The 17839-nt window shown below is 44.2% G+C and overlaps 1 protein-coding gene across 1 annotated transcript; it reads left to right on the forward strand.

Annotated features, from left to right (window-relative positions):
- Positions 1–3456: 3456 nt before the first annotated feature.
- On the forward strand, positions 3457–14098 carry LOC141468503 (cytochrome P450 2J6-like). Its single transcript, XM_074153601.1, has 9 exons — positions 3457–3624; positions 5038–5200; positions 7343–7492; positions 7959–8119; positions 8824–9000; positions 9809–9950; positions 11275–11462; positions 12591–12732; positions 13920–14098. Exons 1-9 carry the CDS (start codon positions 3457–3459, stop codon positions 14096–14098), a joined length of 1470 nt encoding a protein of 489 aa, XP_074009702.1.
- The last annotated feature ends 3741 nt before the right edge of the window (positions 14099–17839 follow it).

The following is a 17839-nucleotide window of genomic DNA, read 5'->3' on the forward strand; positions in this document are numbered from 1 at the left end:
TGAATAGAAAGAGTGAGTGTAGGAGATGTGCAGCTGTTGTGCAACTAAAACTTCCACGGACTGAACTACAGGGCCAAAGTAAGCAGTCTTAGCTGTGTTCACAGAAATGGAAACCTGGTCAGAACTGAGAAGTTATTTGAAAGTTGTGAGTGATTTCAGACAAAGTGTTTCTTTTTAAATTCTTCCAGATGTGGCAATGAACATCCTCAAATACAGTCATTGTGTACATCTGGGTATGTAGAACACATCTGAACACTTGTATGAAGCTGTTGATTGTATATCCCTTCGCATTATAAATCTTGTATCAAGATTGCTTGTGATGCCTGATCAGCAGCAATTAGAGATGAAAGGGAAAAACCAGAATGTTCCTTAGTTGCAGTGGTGCTTGCGATCCAGGAAGGGATTATCAATCTTGTTTACTAATAAAAGATGAGACGAAATATTCAAGGAAAAGCAGCTGTGCCAATACGGTATATAGCCTTCTGCTCAGTGCAGTAAGTAAAACCTGAGGTTTTTTTCTGTGTTTCTTTGTGTGGGTGACTCTGCCAGGGAGGGAGGCTAAGAAACAGCCTAGGACCAGCTCCTCCTTTCTTGCAGGACAAGGTGGTTATTGCAAATACGTACTGTCCTGACTGATTCCTGAGCACTGCAAGAGACCTCTGGAGTCCAGCACTGGTCAATTCCAGCATGAGGAAGGAAACTTTTTCTCCAGAGGAGACTTCTTGCCCTACTTAACAGGGGTTGAGGTATGTACCTTGAATGCTACTGAAGAACTCAGATGAGGGAATAAAATGTGAAATCATCTTTCAAAATGTGCCTGATGTCCTTTCTGCCAGCTAGCAAGTAACACCAATGGATTATGCAAGTGGAGTTGCAAGGATGGGTTGAGTTTTGTTTAGACAGCAAGCCTTGAGAGAGAATGACAGCCTGCGGGGACGTCTCTGCTCTGAGGAGGAACAACTGCCTCAGAGAAAGTGCAGGACAGGACAGCAAAGGGTGTGGTGGAGGGCAGCAATGAAGATCAATAATTGCCCTTTCAGGTCCTTTCTGCAGGGCTCTGTTTTTTTTTTTTTTTGTGTGAGCAGTTGGCCCGCATGGAGCTTTTCATCTTCTGCAGCCTTTTGCAGGCATTTGGATTCACCCCTCCTGATGGAGCTGGAGAAGCCAACACATAATATCTTTTGGGGAGCACTGTGCAGCCTCATCCCTGTATGGTCTGTGCTGCTCTTCATGAGGCAGCTTGGTACCAGCATCCTGAACAGCCTGTTCCACTAGTTTCACTCAAGAAATCTTCTAAGAACTGCTCCTGTTTGTAGCTTCTTTTGTTGAGGAGATCTTTGAATGTGCACCTTCAGATGCTGTGAATCAAAAATAAAGCAAATAATTACAGACTTTGGGATTAATTTTGGCTGAGCAGGAGTCCTGCTCTTGAGAGAAGGCAGAAACTCTGATGCCTAAAGCCTCATAGTGGACAAGAACTCAGTCCCATCGAGGCCTCCTTAGCTGCTGAAGGACGCCTCCAGCTCTAGACCTGATATGAAATGTAGCCAGTGGAGCTGACAGTCTGTGCTTCTGAATAAGCAGTGCAGCTTTTCTAAGAGTATGCTGATCCCTGAAGAGCATTGGCCTGTGCTCCTTGTCCTCCTGTACTTTGCCGGAGGAAGAATCTACTGCTTTTAGCAGAACTTGGGTGGAACAAAAGCAGTGGCCATTGTGTTTGCAGAGGAGTTCAGTGTGATTATCTTGCCCAGGATTCTTGCTGCAGGTGGAGTTATGGACACAAAGTAAACTGCTGCCCCTCAGGTTGCTGAACCCACACCTGTGTTGTGCTGAAGCCCTGTATCTCTGCCAATGCTATCCATCCACCACCAGGATTTTTCTACCTGTAAAATGAGAATAAGAGCACTAGTTCTCCTGGAATTGCTACAGACCCCCTGAGATAGCACACTGCAACCTCCCCTCGGGATTTCCAGTGTTCTCCTAGAACATTCTGGAACTTACTCCTTATATGTGCCAATCCCTGAGTAGCCACTGTTGGGAAATGTTGGTCTAAACACACGCAGGTGAGGTGAAGCGTGTTGTGCTGCTGCAAAGTGTGTCGACCTGTCTGTCCTTTACGTTGTGGTCTCTAGTAATTATGTGACATAGAGGTATGTCAGAAAAGTCTACCCTACGTTCAGAAGAGGGGCGCCAGCTGAGGAAATAAAATGCCAGTGGCTTCTGGGGTTAAACCAGAGGGAGATTCTTTGACCTATTAGCATTCTCTAGGATGTGGGAATAAACTGCTGTGGGGAAAGACACAGCTCCATGTGCCACCTTTGTTTGCCATTATAGGCAGGTAAAGAGTTTGCCACGTGAAATGTCTGTGCTAGTCAGGGGGAACTAGACGAAATTTAGGAATTAATTTGCATCTCTGAATTATTATGGCTTGACAACAAACTTTGTGAAATCCTGTAATTTCCTTAGCTCCCTTATTGCATTGGAGTTTAGTCGTAGACCAGCCGTGGTAGGAGCCTGGAGGAAGAGAAGACGGTGCTTGGGGCGCACTGATCCATGGTCCAGCTATGGTGGGTCTGAAGTAGCCCTTCACTTCCCTGAGTGCCCTCCGTGGTGCAGGGAGCTGTGAGAGGCACTTGGCTGGTTTCTCCCAGGTGCACTGTGCTTGCAGGCCAGCCACAGCTGTGCTGTGGTGTGTAGACCTGAGGAGTCCAGAAAAGCACGGATCAGGGGTGCAGCCAGGCCTTTGGTGGGTGGAAGAAGATTTTGATTCCGCAAGGATCTTCAGAATCTTTCCAGAGAAAGTTCAGTGGTTTCTGCTCAGATGTGATGAACTTGATATCTCTTTGCATATGAGATCTGTTATGTTTTTTGTCAATAGTACTAGCTACGTTTGATTCTTCACTGTGCCATTTGCGGTTCATCTGTTTTGTTTACTGTAAAAACTCAGATTACAACACTTCCTTGCTCTTGGCTCCCAAATCTGCATTTGCAACCACGCTTATACAAGGCTACTGACTTGCTTCCCTTTGCCTCTGCCCCAAGAATGCTACCTGGTGAGTGCTCCTCTCCTTGTCTGTGTACACAGTACCAGAGGAGAGCTGCAGCTTCGTCTCTGAGCTCTTGGCTTGTGTGTAGTCAGTGCTTTGAGTGACATGTGCCATCAAACTGATTGCTCAAAGGGATGTTTCTGAATGAGGTGCCTGCCTTCTAGCCTTCACTGGATCTTAAGGTGATGGTAGCTATTAGCATATTGCAGCATAGCGATGTATTAAATACACTCAAGAATGGGAGCACTCCTCTTTTTCTGGGATCAGGAAGTGTGGTAGGAAAGAGGGAGGAGAAAAATTCAGAAAGCTTAAATGCGACAGGGAAGAGTTAAGAAGAACAATATAGAGTCATTTCAACAGACAGGCTCTTAGCAGTTTTCTTAGTGATAGAGTAGTTTGGAGGTGTGAAATGACGATAAGCGTGATTCTAATTTCCCTGGTTTTGTTTCTTCTGGGTGCGCAGTTCCTCAAAATGCAATGGAAAAGTCGTGGATTTCCTCCTGGACCAACCCCATTTCCCATCATTGGAGGCCTCTGGCGGATAAAATTTAGAGCTGATCATGGGAACCTGAAAAAGGTATGCATTTGCAGATGTGAACTAAAGAGCTATTGAGGCAAAAGCTGTAAAAGCTAGTGATGGCAGTTGACAGGCTAATGTGGTAGCTGGGAGAACTTAATCCTGAGGGGAAGGTGGATTGTGGAAGTTAAGTGCCTAAACAATTTAAGTAAAATCTGCCACGAGTCTAATTAATGTGAAAGCTAATACGTGTGCAAGTTAAGCAGAACTGAGAGGAGTAATTTTGTCTCAAAAAGGACTTCCGTTTTTAAGGGAATCTTTTTGCCTTGAAAGAAAAAAGGGTTTCTCAGATTTTACACCACAGGCACATGCAGGAAATCTTCTAAAACAAGGTGTCTTGAATTCAGAAGATGTGAAAAGCACACCAGTATATCGTCTGCTATCATGGGATGGAAACAAGATTGTATCCCATATGCAGCCAAAACCTTAGCTCTGTTGTTTTTCTGAAGTCCGGTCTGGGAATTGCTCCTTGCAGAAGAGCTAAGGGTGTAAATGATGGTGAAAGAAAAGAACTGATAGGGAGAAATAGGTCCATGCTAAGCATGTTAATATGGGTTCTTTCAGTGCTCAACTGAGTCCTCCTGTTTCAGTCCTCCACTGAGCCAAAGCTTCACAAAAGAATCCAACGTGTTGATACATTTTTCAAGTCACAGCCTTTCCTTAGGTGCAACCTGCATGTCAGGGGGTTCCTGGCTGCAGCTGGAGAATGTTGGCTTCAGGAAAAGGGAACTTAAAAGACCTTGATGTTAAACTTTTCTGATGGGTACATGTTCATCACTGTGGGAGGTCAGAGCTGTACTCTTTCTTTGCCAAGAGTCAAGGACTTTGTCCTTGCTGAATACCCACAGGGTTCCCCGAGAGCAGTCCCCATCACTAGCCAAGCAGAGGTGGAATCCATGCTCAGATGCCTCAGCTGGCAGTACTTCTGTATAAGAGGGGAAGAAGTCCTGCCACTGAAACTTGAAATCTGCAGTACCAGGAGAGTTACACCTGGATATGTAATTTCAAGAAGTTCTAGTTGTTGGCTGAGGAAATGAAATACGGAGTTGAAAAACGCAATCAAGAACGGTCAGGTGAAATTTCATGTGAAACCTAATATGGATCTGTAAACACTCAGTCAGGGGGATGTTCCTAATCGTTAATACTGCAAGGGCAGCCCAAGCCAAGTTCTAGAAAGGGGGAGAACATCTATTCTTTTATCGTTCGCGTTGCTGTGAATAGAGGTTTCTCAAAGAGAGACCAGAACCTGACCAGAACTGTGGTCAGCAATCTCGCTGCCAAACAAAATCACCATCCCTTTTCACTTCCTGAATGCCTCAGCAATGTCATGCTGGAAGAGAGCAGCCCATCACCTGTGCATTTTGGTTGATGTTTCTCTCATGGGTATTTTTTTGGCATTGATCTAACCTACAGCTGGCAAAAAAATATGGCAACATCTGTACCCTATGGCTGGGTCACAAACCTATGGTGGTGCTGTATGGATTCCGAGCTGTGAAGGATGGTCTCACCATCAACTCGGAGGATGTTTCTGGGCGATTACAGACATATGTCTTCAACAAAATGGCAAGTGGAAAGGGTAAGATGTTCATGTCTCTGGAAGATATCCTTGACTTTGTATAAAAGTTTTCCTTACTGACAAGCCCTTAGTTCCAAAATCACCTGTTCTGTTATATCATACGCTCTGTCTGCTCAGGGTGAATGATATAATTCTGCAGCATTACTCTAAGTAGTCTCCAAAGTTCCACTGTTCAGACATGTATTTCAGAATCTCATCAGAGCAACAATATTTTCTTGGCCATTTGTAGTGTTGTCTAAGCTTATGTCCTGATGTGAAATAATCTGGAGCTTGCAGCCTCCTCTGCAAACTGAGGCTAAAGTAGTTCTTTATGCTCCCAGTTGTTTGTTTACAGCAAAGGCTGCTGTAAGGAAAGCATGTGCAGAGGTATTGAACAAGGTCTAGCCTTTTGGGAAGTCCGAAGGCACAGGAAGGTCACAGGAGCTTTACAAGTATTAGCCAGACTGTAGGTGCAACATATCCTTCTTCAGAGCTTCTTATTGTGCTATCATTGACATCAGACACTGCCGAATTACGGTGGATGGAGAACAGAGTGCTGTGTTTAAAACAGAGATGACTGAACTTGTTTCCACCTGCCTTTTATCCAGAGGATACAGAACAGATGCCTTTATCCTCAGTTGGGCTTTGTTGCATGTGGGCTACAATCTGGAAAGCTCTAATTTATAATACTAGCTAGTGTAGGTAGAGAAAAACATCTTTAAGGAATAAAAATTAATCCTGGGGGCATTTCAATCCATTTTTGAAGAGTCTTTGTCACCTTTTATCAGGGTGGTGTGGAGTAAAGTATCTGGGCTGTGACAAGCTGCCCTAGCACCAGCAATTTGTAGCAGGGATGGCTTTAACCAACAGCTGCAGCACATCTGCCAGCTGGCAACTCTGCAACAAAAATACCTGCCTGTTGGGCTGGCTTCTTTTCTGCTAGCCCAGGCTCCCAGGACAACAGAAGGAATAGGAGAGAATTATTCCAGACTGTGGTTGAGCAGCTGTCTCAGGGTGCAAGTTGGCTTTCCCAGGGGAACCGTGGGCTAGACTGGTGGAGGGAAGAAGTTCCCCACCATGTGGATTAAATGGTTTATGCTGGGCTGTCTGCTAGAACACAGACTCACAGCACAGGGGCCTGGGGCTCCTTCCTGTTCCACAGAGACACCTCTGGACCTAGGAAGCTGTTCGTAGATTGGCTGAAACCTGCCCTTCCTACTCTGGTTCCTGCTAGGTAGTTCTTGCTCTGGCTTCGTTGTCTTTCCAGGAGGGACCTGGACCAGGATGAGAGCTCAGTACCTGGTGTAAACAGCTTGGTAAAAGTAGAATCCCCTAAGAGGGATCTGTGCTAGCACAGAGAACATGCGCTGAGAACCAGTTATTGACTCTAGCCATTAAGGAGTTTTCCTTTTTGAAGCACTACCAACAGAGAGATGTGATGATCTCCAGAAGGTTTGCATAAGGTTAAGAAGCACAGGCATAGGAAACACCCAGACCTTCCCAATGAGCTCCCCAGAAATCTGCTGGCTATGAACAGCTTGGTGAGACACCATCATATTTTTAGGCAGTAGAAACCTGAACTTACTGTTTGTTGAGGAAAAGCTCTTTGCCGCGCTTCTGCAGAGTTGACACATGGCAACATCTGCAATATCACAATGTCCATATGGGGATGTTGGCAAACATAGCTTACAAGTAAGTATTAATTGTATTAGAAGATTGTAAAAGGTAATAAATGAGATCTTGTAAGAGATTGCGTGAGGGGGGGCTATAAGCCTTTCCACAGGAATGAGGGTCTAGACTCATTTCTGCTCAAAGCGTGGGCAAATCAAAGGCAACACCAACCCACGCTGTCTTTGCAACTTGTAGCAGGCTGCTGGGTGGAGCGTCAAGTAATGACCACTGTTCTTCAGAAAGAACAGGACTAGTTTTGGAAGGGTGAGTGTGTGAGTCCTGAGATTTGGGTGAGCTTTTTGCAGGGGTGGAAATATATTAACCAAGGTGGTTTCTCTGTCTCTAACGAAATACAATTAAGGGAACACTGCCCTGATGTGGTTCTATTTTTTTATGAGTGGCAGCACGATGAGAAGATAATTCTGTGTGTGTATGCCATTTACTATTATATGAACACTAATGTGACATAAAATTGATTCTCGATGGCTGAAGGTATCCTGGTCTCAAATGGTCTCATCTGGAAACAACAGAGACATTTTGGAATTGGAGCTCTTCGAAAACTGGGAATGGGGAATAAAGGAATGGAGCGTGGGATACAAACCGAGGCCCGTTATCTGGTCGAGTTCTTCAGGGACAAAGAAGGTATGTCATTGACAAGGTGCTTGGGAGCTGCATTTGGGCTTTGGACCCAGTACATAGTCTGCATGACTCTACGGGTAAGGACTACCTGGTTTTGATCCAGAAAAGAATGGGTTTGGAGCACAGCTTAGATCTAGAGTGCAATCAAAACTGTTTGTACAGTCAGACCTCAGCAATGTGTATTTTGGTATAAACACCAAGATCAAGATTTAAAAAAAAAAAAAAAGAGAGAAAAAAGGCACCCCTCCCCATACCCCCCCCCCCCCAATGTTGGGAGTTAAAGACTTCAGGCCTTCCTGTCCTCATTTTTGAATGAGGTTTATCTTTTGTGATGTTTGCCAGTGAATTTCGGGTATTTCAGTGCAACAGTCTAAATAGCATAGAGGACATCTATTATAAAATGTGGTCTTGCTTCCAAAATAACAAAGGAGATAAAGTGCTTTGGAGACGAACGCTTGTCTGTCTGCAGGGAGAGCCGTCGACCCCTCCTTCCCCATTGTCCACGCTGTCTCTAATGTGATCTGTGCTGTGGTTTTTGGACATCGTTTCTCCCTAGAAGATGAAACCTTCCGCCGGCTGATTGAGGCGTACAATTGTATAGTGGCTTTTGGGAACAGCTACTTATACTATGTGAGAAAATGACTTATTTAATATGCAAATTATTTCATTGAGCACATTATTTATTGCACTGTTATGCAATATAATTATAGTATATATATTGTGATAGTTATTGCATTATTCAGTACATATTAAACGCTGAAAAAAATTCTGACTGAATATGAACTGGACCTGCAGTGCTTTGTGTTTGATATTGTTCAACCATTATATTAATATTATATTAGTAATTTTATTAGAATTTCTCAGCAACTGCAATGTGCTTGGGATGCTGAACTTTTCTGTAATGGAAACACCGGTATTGTTAAGGTGAAAAGGTGATGCTCTTTGTATTAGAATAAAAGAGAATTATTTTTTTTCCTGTGTGCTAAGGTAATATATATCAATGTTTATTAATATTAAATTTATTAATATTAATACATGTTGAATCTATCTGTGAAAGTGGTTTCTTTTGTTGGTGAATTGATAGGACAAATACAGAAGAGTTATTCAGTAAGGATAGGAAAAAAATCCAGGGTGGAAACTGTCTTGTCTTAAATTTGTGGTTTTAGTGTGTGTTCATGTACTCAACATGTACCCAACATATCTCTTTGATGCTACAGTATTTTTCCTAGAGAAGCTAATTCAGCAATTTAGCACCAAAAATGTGCTGTATCTCTAGAATGGCCTTGTTCATGTCACGTAGCTTACTGCATCTCTGTTGAATGCTTGCTCCACAGGTATGTGAAGTTTTCCCATGGGCTGCGGAGCACCTCCCGGGACCTACAAAGAAAGCATTGTTTTCCTGTGATTTTGTTCGTTCTTTCGTAAGGCAGGAAATCAAAAGCCACAGGGAAAGAGGCACAAGAGACGAACCAGAAGATTTCATCGACTATTACCTGAATCAGATAGAGAAAGTTAGTAATTTATGCTGTACGTGACACAGATCCTATTGTAACGGATTCCCTGCACCTTTCCTACGGTTGTCTGTACGTGGCAACGTTACTGCAGAGCTCTACATACAAGTTAAAAACTCTGCTGTCAAATCTGAGCTTTGTCAAATCTGTCAAAATCTGAACTTTGAAGAGTTAGTTTAATAACTTGTTTTAGAAGCATAAATTAATTGCACTGGTTTGTTGTTATACTGTGGAATCCTTAGTGCAGGCTGGGCAGTGGGCGGGAGGGAGGACGTTGAAAAGGTGCATATATTTGGATGGCTAATTCTGATTCTTTGTGTCTTATTAATATTTGCATTTATTTGTGCTTTGTACTGAGTTTTTGTGTGCTTAGAGGTACTGTATGATTATCACAACAGTCTTAAAATGATGCCAGTCTGCTCTGAAAAAAGCATGTCTTTTAAAATGGTAATGTATTATGTTTGCAATAGCTGAAATCAGCAAATGTGCAGAGAGTGGCAAGGATGGGATAAAATTATTTTGAAATGTTTTTCTTCCTGAGGTGGAAGTTAGCAGCAAGGCAACAAGTCACTCTAGAAGGCAGCATAACAGGACCTTAGATACCTGACACTCAACAGCTCCTGTAATTTAACAGTAGCAATATATTTATGCAAATTTTTCCTCAAATAAATCTTTATTTTAATTAAGCACCTCTATTTTCTCTGTTCTCTAGAAATATTGTTTGTTTAGGAATAGTGATTGCTGTCTGTCTCAGTGCAAACTGTTACACAGGTATATGCCATTTTACCTTTCTCATTGACACTTGCAGACTAAAAATATCCCCAATTCCACATTTGATGAAGATAACATGGTGCAGTCTGTTTTTGACCTTTTCCTGGGTGGCTCAGAGACCACTGCCACCACTCTGCGTTGGGCTCTGCTCTATATGGTGGCCTATCCTGACATCCAAGGTGAGTTGTAGACATGGACATGGGTATGTTTTGAGTAGAACAACTGTCTGTTACACTTTTTTTTGCTTAAGATCAAGTTTTTTTGATGAATAAGCTTTTTTTTTTTTTTTTTTTTTTTTTTTTTTTTTTTTAAGATCACATTTTTGAGCTTTGCTTTTAAGAAGCCAGTGAAGTCGAAAATTTTCAGACAGAGATTTTAAAATATTTTCAGGGATATTCAGCTTCTGATGCTGTATTTTGTCTTGCTGATTTTTGTCAGACTGTTTCAGTACTGTGAGTGTACAGTGGATGATACAGTCCATCTGAAAAGACTTGACATGAAATATCAGCTTGGATTAGGGAAAAGTGACACTTTTCTGGTATCCAGAATGTGTAGTAAGAATATATTATTTGCACTCATTAACTGAGACACAAATTGTATTTCTGTGTAATAGGTATATTTAATGTAACTTATGGGAATGTCAAACAGAGAAGGAAGACACTAATGGAAAGATAAAAAGATGACTCGAAAATTCTAGACAAAGGCATAGTTGCACACTAGTTTCAAAATTTCTGGATTATTTGATACAGGGCTTTCAGAGGTGATGAATTGCGAAGCCAAATACATGTTCTTGACTCCCGGGTTTAGAGCTAGAAATTCTTCTTTTCATGCTTTTGGTGACAGAAGACTGGAAGAACAGAGCCCTGTGCACACATATGCTGTTCAAATTCTAATGAAACAAAAAGCAAACAAAGCCTCTTAGATTACTAGCCTAAATTTTAAGCACGAAATCTGACCCTGAACCTCTGAGACTGAATGAGCTATGTTACTTACGGAAGCCTAGATGACAACCAAAAAAGATTTGTGATGATTTAGTAACATTATCCTGTTCCAGTTCTCAGCATTACGTGTGTGCCTCAGCTTCATGCGACGGCTCCCTTGCAACACGCTGGTTAGTGTGCTGCGAGTCTGTATTTAGCTAGAGTAAAAATAATAGCTTGAGTAACTGAATTGATCTCTTAATAAGAAGATCTTGTTTTATTTACAATTCGCTTCCATTCCTTTAATTATGAAGCTCAATAAATCTGTTGGGCTTGCGGAAAGATGATCTGAACATAGAACCTATAAACTAGGAAATACTAGAGTGTAGTAAGATCACAAGTAGATAGTTGTATAAATGTAATTACATTTTAAGATACGGTAAGTATAAATTCTTTACATATGGTATTTTTTTCTATCGCTACTATAATCCAAAAAGGAAATGAAAGCTGTTTCATGCAAATCAGCGTTCTTGTACCTATATTGGACTCTTTTTTTTTTTTTTTTTTTTTTTTTTTTTTGTAGAAAATGTCCAGAAAGAGCTAGATGCCGTTCTGAGTCCCTCCCATCTAATCTGCTATGAGGATCGGAAGAAACTGCCTTATACAAATGCTGTGATTCATGAGATCATGCGCTTTGGTAGCATTGTTTTAATCACAATTCCTAGAGAAGCAGTGAAGGATACAACTGTTTTGGGGTATCGGCTTCCAAAGGTACGGATATCCTTTCTATTCTGATGTGATCTTTGGCCATGAATTAGGTTCCTTGCAGTCATGTTTACCATTATCCCCTTTGCCCTCCAGTTCAGGACAGGTGGGTGTTGGTGACAGCACTTCTCCCCTCCCATGCCCTATGGCCTCTGCCTTTGTCTCGTAGACAGTGAGTGAAAATACTTGCCAAAAGCACAGTTTCACACCGATTAAACTAGTGTTGTGTGAGAGTGCTGCAGAGTCTTACTTTCCAAGAGCCTGTGATTTTGAAATACTTTATAAGCATTTGAGCTGCTGTACTTTCAAAAGACCTCAAAGAAGACTTGTTAGAAATGTACTGTGGTGCCTGCAGGGAAGGTGCAGCAGACTGTTAATGCTCGGATATTGTCTGCCATGTGGACAAATGGGAGATGAAATGTTTTCTTCATTGGTGATGCCTGAGACAATACCAAGCATCTACTCAACTTCATTCACTTAGGACTTCTTTCTTTTATCGTTACTGCTCTGGCATCGTATTTGAAATATAATGAAGATGTTTCCCCGCAGCTTCTGAACTGCCACCTAACCTCAAATAAAAAGCTTCTGCTGGTTTCATCGACTTGTCCAGACTTTCCAAACTCAACCTCAAAGCCAAACCTCCCCAAAGGCACATACGGAAGCATCTTCCAGCACACCCTGCTCCATGGTGTTTGTCATGCACACCTTTCCCACCTCCACCTTGAAAAGAGAGTTTGGAACATACTATTTCATTTCCACGGTGCTTTGTCCTTTATTTGGCAAAACCTGTCAGAGCTTGTCAGAAGTGGGAAAACCATTTTACTAGATTTAGGGTAAGGTGCTAAAGAAGTGCAGACCACTCATTCTGTTGCATTTCCTAACAGAATGGAAAAAAAGGAGACATGAAGAAATACAGTAGGGAAATTTCCGAACCTGAAGTACTGAAGTTTTTCTTATTTATTAAAACCCAAACCCTCAGAACAGTTTGAGATTAATTTTTTTTTTTTCCTAATGAAATATTTAATTTCTGCTGCGACTCCATGTGACCAGCACTGTGCTGAATTATAGCTGGAATCTGTGTCCTTTTCTTGATGTGTGAGAGACAGAACTGAGCCAACAGCATCTTCCTTTCAGGGCACTGTGGTTATGGCAAACATAGACTCAGCTCTCTTTGACCCCGACTACTGGGAGACCCCTCAACAGTTCAACCCTGGTCATTTCTTGGACAAAAATGGGAATTTTGTGATCCCAGAGGCCTTCTTAGCCTTCTCAGCAGGTGGGTACACTGATAGCTGAACCCGTTTGTGGGGTTAGATTGTGAGTATGAAGCTGCGTTATCTTCACTACGGAGAAGGCCAAAGGGAGTATAGGAGCACATGGTTTTCACAGCCCATAAAAATGTTTGATTGCAAAATTAAGTTGTTTGGTAATTGTGTAAACCCTTGATCTTAGATTTTTGTAAAAATGCAGAGAAGATAAAGGGAATAAGACCCTAGAATTGCCAGTAATTTGGGGATTTGAGTCCTTACACTGTTGTCCTCTGTCATCCTCTGCATATGCCAGGTTATGCCATTGTAGTGGCTGTTCTGTAGCAGGCTGCTCTGCTGGAGCTGATTTATTTTGTGTAAATAATTCAATATTCATAAGCGTAGAAATTTGAAGCTGGATCAAATAGATCCCTGATGGCTATGTCTTTCCTGGGGAGCTTCTGGAGTTACTCTTTCACCCAGTGTATGAGTTTCTATAACCTTAAACAAGCAAAAGCTCTTGGGGATCATGCCGGGATGGAATAGGCTGGTTGTCAGAGTGCTCAGCTGAGATGTAGAAGTGTTAGGCTCAGAGTCCTGGCCTAAACTGGGCAGAAGAGAAATTTGAAGATTGGGTTCTCACAAGCAAGTTGAATGGCCTAACCACTACACTTCAGTGTCTGTCACTGTCTTTCTCTGACTGGAAATTGTATCCTGGACACAGTTGATTGATAGATTGGGAAATTTTCTTTCTTTAACAACTTGTTTTCACTGAAAAAATTATGCAGGAAAATTTCTAGTCACATGTAGAATGTCCTGTCTCTGTAGTCTGATTTTTTGTTGTTATTAGTGAATAAAAGTCAGCATGTACTAAGTGGAAGCCGTGAGGGAACCTAAAGATGCTTTCTTGTCATTCTCATTTGGAATCAAGCGACTGAAACTCAGTTTGTAGAATCAGGGAGTCCTATAGATTAGGAAGTATGAAACTACTGAGAAGTATCTCTGGTATTTTTTTCTATAATCTGGGCAGATCCTGCAAAGAAGGATTGCAGACATCTCAATTGTTCGGTCACTTCAATCTGAGAAGAAAAAGTCAAATTCAGCAAAGCCGTTTGTTCCTTGATGAGGTTGAGCGTGCTCTGTTGAAAACTGGGAAGCGGGTGCTGGTTACAGACCTCTGTGGGGACTGACTGCTCTTTCCCTTTTCCATCTGCAGGCCACCGTGTGTGTCTGGGAGAGGTGCTGGCAAAGATGGAGCTTTTCATCATCTTCTGCAGCCTGTTGCAGACGTTCAAGTTCACCCTACCAGAAGGAGTTAAGGAAGTCAACACAAGTGTTGTCTTTGGGAGCACAATGAAACCCCATCCATACAAGCTCTGTGCGATTCTTCGCTAGGTTGCAGCCTATTACAGATATGAGAAAGGGGCATTGCCACAGGTTTGGTAGCGTGCTGATCTTTTGAGCAGCTCTTCTGTTTTCCATTTCTAGCTCAAATTCAGTGTGAATCTATCCTTGTTGTGTTTTATGTCGAAGAAGCCAGCCCTGAAAAATACTCCAGTTTTCTTGTGTCTGGAAAATCTCTGTACATTTTTTTTTTTTCTGCTGTTTTACAAATGAAATAAACATAGGAAATTATTATTGTGTCTGGTCTTACTAGAGACTCAACAGGAATCTTACTGGAGGGAGAAGGAACATTAAAGCCAGGTACTAGGGGGTCTTCCCCTCATTCCCATGCATTCTCAGATCTAGAGCGGGGTATAGAAATGCTCCTCCCAGAGGTGGTGGCCCTGGGCATTGCCAGGGCCCCTGGGGATGGTTGCATGGGGGACCTGTTGTGGGGGGACACCTCAGCCAGGTGTGACCCAGCTGGTTTGTCTGTTTAGCTGAGAGCCGTGTGGAGATGACAGCTTGAATCTGGAAGGAATAGAGCTACAACAACCCTTCGTTTGAGCGTGAGGCTGGTGATTCAGGCTGAAAGTGAAGGCAAACCCCTCATATTCCCTGCTGAAGAGTTGCAGAGTGTTTCACCACTGCTGGTGAAGCAAAGTTGGGTATAAATGGTAACAGACCAATAGGTTGGCCTGAAAATGTGGTTGGTTTGAGGTTTTTTTGGTTTTGTTTTCTGTTTTGATTTTTTTGTTTGTTTGTTTGGGGTTCTTTTTGCATATATTGTTGTGGTGCATTTGAGAGGCCTTCCTATGAGAGAGGGAGTCCTCTCACACAGTGGAGTTGGGAGTGATAATGGCGGACAGTAGTCCAGGTCGGCCATGTTGCTCTATGGATGCCTGAAAGCTCAGTTCAGGGGACTGCTTGCGCTCTTGGGAAGCAAAGCTTGGCCCCTGCAAAGGGGGGGACAGGGCAGGAGAAACTGATGTCGTGTTTTCATTGAGCACGGGGGGCAGTTTCACGCAGCCTTCCAGCCCCCGAGCTAAGGGAGGCTTCGCGGAGCTGCCGAGCTCAGAGTGCTCACTGAAGCAAGGTGTGCGCGTCGGGGGGGAAGAGCCATGCGAGGAGCACCTGGCAGAAGCAGGAGCAGTGACCAAGCAGGGCTGGTGACGAGCAGGTGCCAGAAACCACTCGGTACCGTGAGGCTGGCCTTGTCACCCAGCCGGATTTAAAAATTGAGGTCAGAGTGAGGGCTACTGGTGGATGTAGCAAACGCTCTGTTGCTCTACCAGTTTCCTTCCTTGAGGAAAAGACAACTGTTATTGCAGTTACTGTTACTGCAGTTGTACTTCAAGGATTAGTTTCCATTGCCTCGTTTATCCACCACGTTACAGTTTTCTTTCTTTATTGTGATGCTGTTGGTTAAAAAAAAATATTCGTCTTTGTGAAGGAGCTCGGTATCATAAGGACAGTTCATGGAGGTTGATCTCAAGACTGGCACCAAGATGGGGTGAGTGACCAGTGTTGTATAAAATTAAAGATGCGTGCACTGAGTCCAGTGAAACCTTTTTTGTTGATTTCCACCATGGTTAGCTTCAGCATCCCCTGTGTGCCAGGGAGCGAGCTTCCAACCTGGGTAAATGTACTGCTTCTCTGGGCCTAACTTTAGGGGGAGGCACGCGAGGGTCCTGCTGAGGTGAAGATGTTGGTCGCGGGTCTGTGGAGGGACTGTGAATGTGGCCGCTCTCACTGCTGGTTGGAGGTGCAACCCAAAGACCAGTGTCCGAGTTAAGCAGCAGTTGCAGTGATGCTCTTCCTCCCTCCCCTCTCCCTCTGGTGGGACACCTGCCCTCACTCAGAAAGCGGGGGAGAGCAGAGGAGCACATCCTGCTTCTGTGACTTCCCCTGGCTGTGCATGTCCTACTGCTGGGCATAGAGACCCTGCGTGGCACCAAGTAGGTACTTCAGGTTTGCAGGAAAGGTGCTGGGTGCAGGGACCCGTTCCATCCCCAGTTCTGGCAGGTGGCTTGTGAAGAAGGCAGCTCCTACAGAGTGTTTCTGTCTCCCTCCAGAGCCCCCATGCTGTGCGCCCAAGCAGCCAGTGTTGAGCTGATGCAAGAAGAGGAGGGAGAAGGTTGGCCTGATCCTGGGAAGGGACCTCTGCTCTCACCAAGATCTGCCATGAATCTTGGGGACTGGAGACTGTCTCCCTACAAGTTATGGGAGGTGCTGGCCCTCTTGAAGAGTCAAGTTCTATTTGCATGCTTCTGCTGCCCTATTTCTCTTTAGCTGTAGATGTTCATCCCTCTCAGATGGTATCTAAAAAGATGTGCATCACTCCTCAGGGCAGGGCGGCAGGCAGGTGAGACGAGGAACACGTCCTGAAACCTTGTGATTAACCTGGGAGGCTGAGCTCCCTCTCTGAATAGCTGCCTCTGGTACTTGCCTGGCAGACGCCCTGGCAGCTACGTGCTTTGTGGGTGGGAGATGGAGATTATTCCCTACACTGGACTTGGGGCACAGAACATAGCTAATGGGCAGAAGAGAAGCTCTGTGAGGCTGGTAGGGCACACGCCACTGTGTGTTGCAGTTCAAAAGCCGAAGCAGAGGGCAAAGGGATCCTTTTCTCCGAGAGCTGAAAGGAAGGGGTGTGAGGAGAATGGGCCAGCAGCTCTCCTGGAGAGAGGGAAAGGAGGAGGATTCACGGGTAAGAGGGATAGCTTTCTGTTCTGCTGAGCTGTCAGCCAGCCCTAACAGGCATTCCGTTCTCACCATGGCAAGGACACGCATCTTATCAGGCTTCCCTCTCCCCTGTCCTCCAGCACCATCTTGTATGAAGAGGAAAGCAAGCGGTATCCCCTTTAACATCTCCCAAAGACACAGCAAAGGTGTTTGGCAGCTGCCTTTCTAAATGCAAGTAGTTCATGTCTAGGCTGTGAGGTGCAATCACCAGAACATGGCTAAGATGTGTGGAGAAGTCAGAGTGAGCCTGGAGAGCCAGGGGAGATGCAGAGCGGCCAGTCAGGATTGCTCAGAAGGGATGGAGGGGCCAGATGGGGTTACAAGTGAACAAGACAGGAGAGCCTCAGGGGCCATGAAGACGTTCACATCCCTTCTCCCAGCAATACGTGTGGCGTCTGTTACTTTTTTCTTCATCCTGGGAGAGTGACAACACTTGGAAAAGCATCACCGACTGGCCCAGGGCACCTGTGCTACATGGGCTGCACGGCCTAAGTCCATATGGAGACTGGCAGAGACCATGCCATTCAGGACTCACCTGGAGCCTGGGCTGATCCTCTCAAAGTCTCCCACTGCCCCTGTCCAGTGCGAAAGGCTTTGTTGGCTGTCCTCGGAGATCTTGAGCGTGACTTGTGGTGGGCTTCGTCCCCATGGTCGGACTAACACCTACCCAGGAGGGATTGGGGGCATGAGAATCTGCAGGACAATAGCCATGCCCTTGAATGGTGAGGTTGTGATACCAGCCTCGATGCTGCCCCTCTCCATGTGAGAGCTGGGCACCTGCAGCTGGTGTTTTGTCACATCCCTGGATTGAAAATCCCAGTAACTTAAGCACTTCGCTGTCACATAGGAAATCACTGTCTATGTTGTCTTTGTCCTCACAGAAAATACCCAGGAAAGATGGAATCATTTTGTCTGCGATGTCGTCCCAGAACAGCTGCTGCAGCCACAATTGTGACTCTTCCTCCTCCCAAGGAGATTTTGAAAAATGCCAAATTCAGCGTTGGGAGC

This window comes from Numenius arquata, chromosome 9 (assembly GCF_964106895.1).
Source record: "Numenius arquata chromosome 9, bNumArq3.hap1.1, whole genome shotgun sequence".
Lineage (NCBI taxonomy): Eukaryota > Metazoa > Chordata > Aves > Charadriiformes > Scolopacidae > Numenius > Numenius arquata.

What these genes read in the sequence shown, in the direction of transcription:
- LOC141468503 (XM_074153601.1), top strand. Translation starts at nt 3,457, where the DNA reads ATGACGATAAGCGTGATTCTAATTTCCCTGGTTTTGTTTCTTCTGGGT. An exon ending in ATCATGGGAACCTGAAAAAG is followed by an intron (nt 3,625 to 5,037) that starts GTATGCATTTGC and finishes TCTAACCTACAG; the next exon opens with CTGGCAAAAAAATATGGCAA. An exon ending in GGAACAGCTACTTATACTAT is followed by an intron (nt 8,120 to 8,823) that starts GTGAGAAAATGA and finishes CTTGCTCCACAG; the next exon opens with GTATGTGAAGTTTTCCCATG.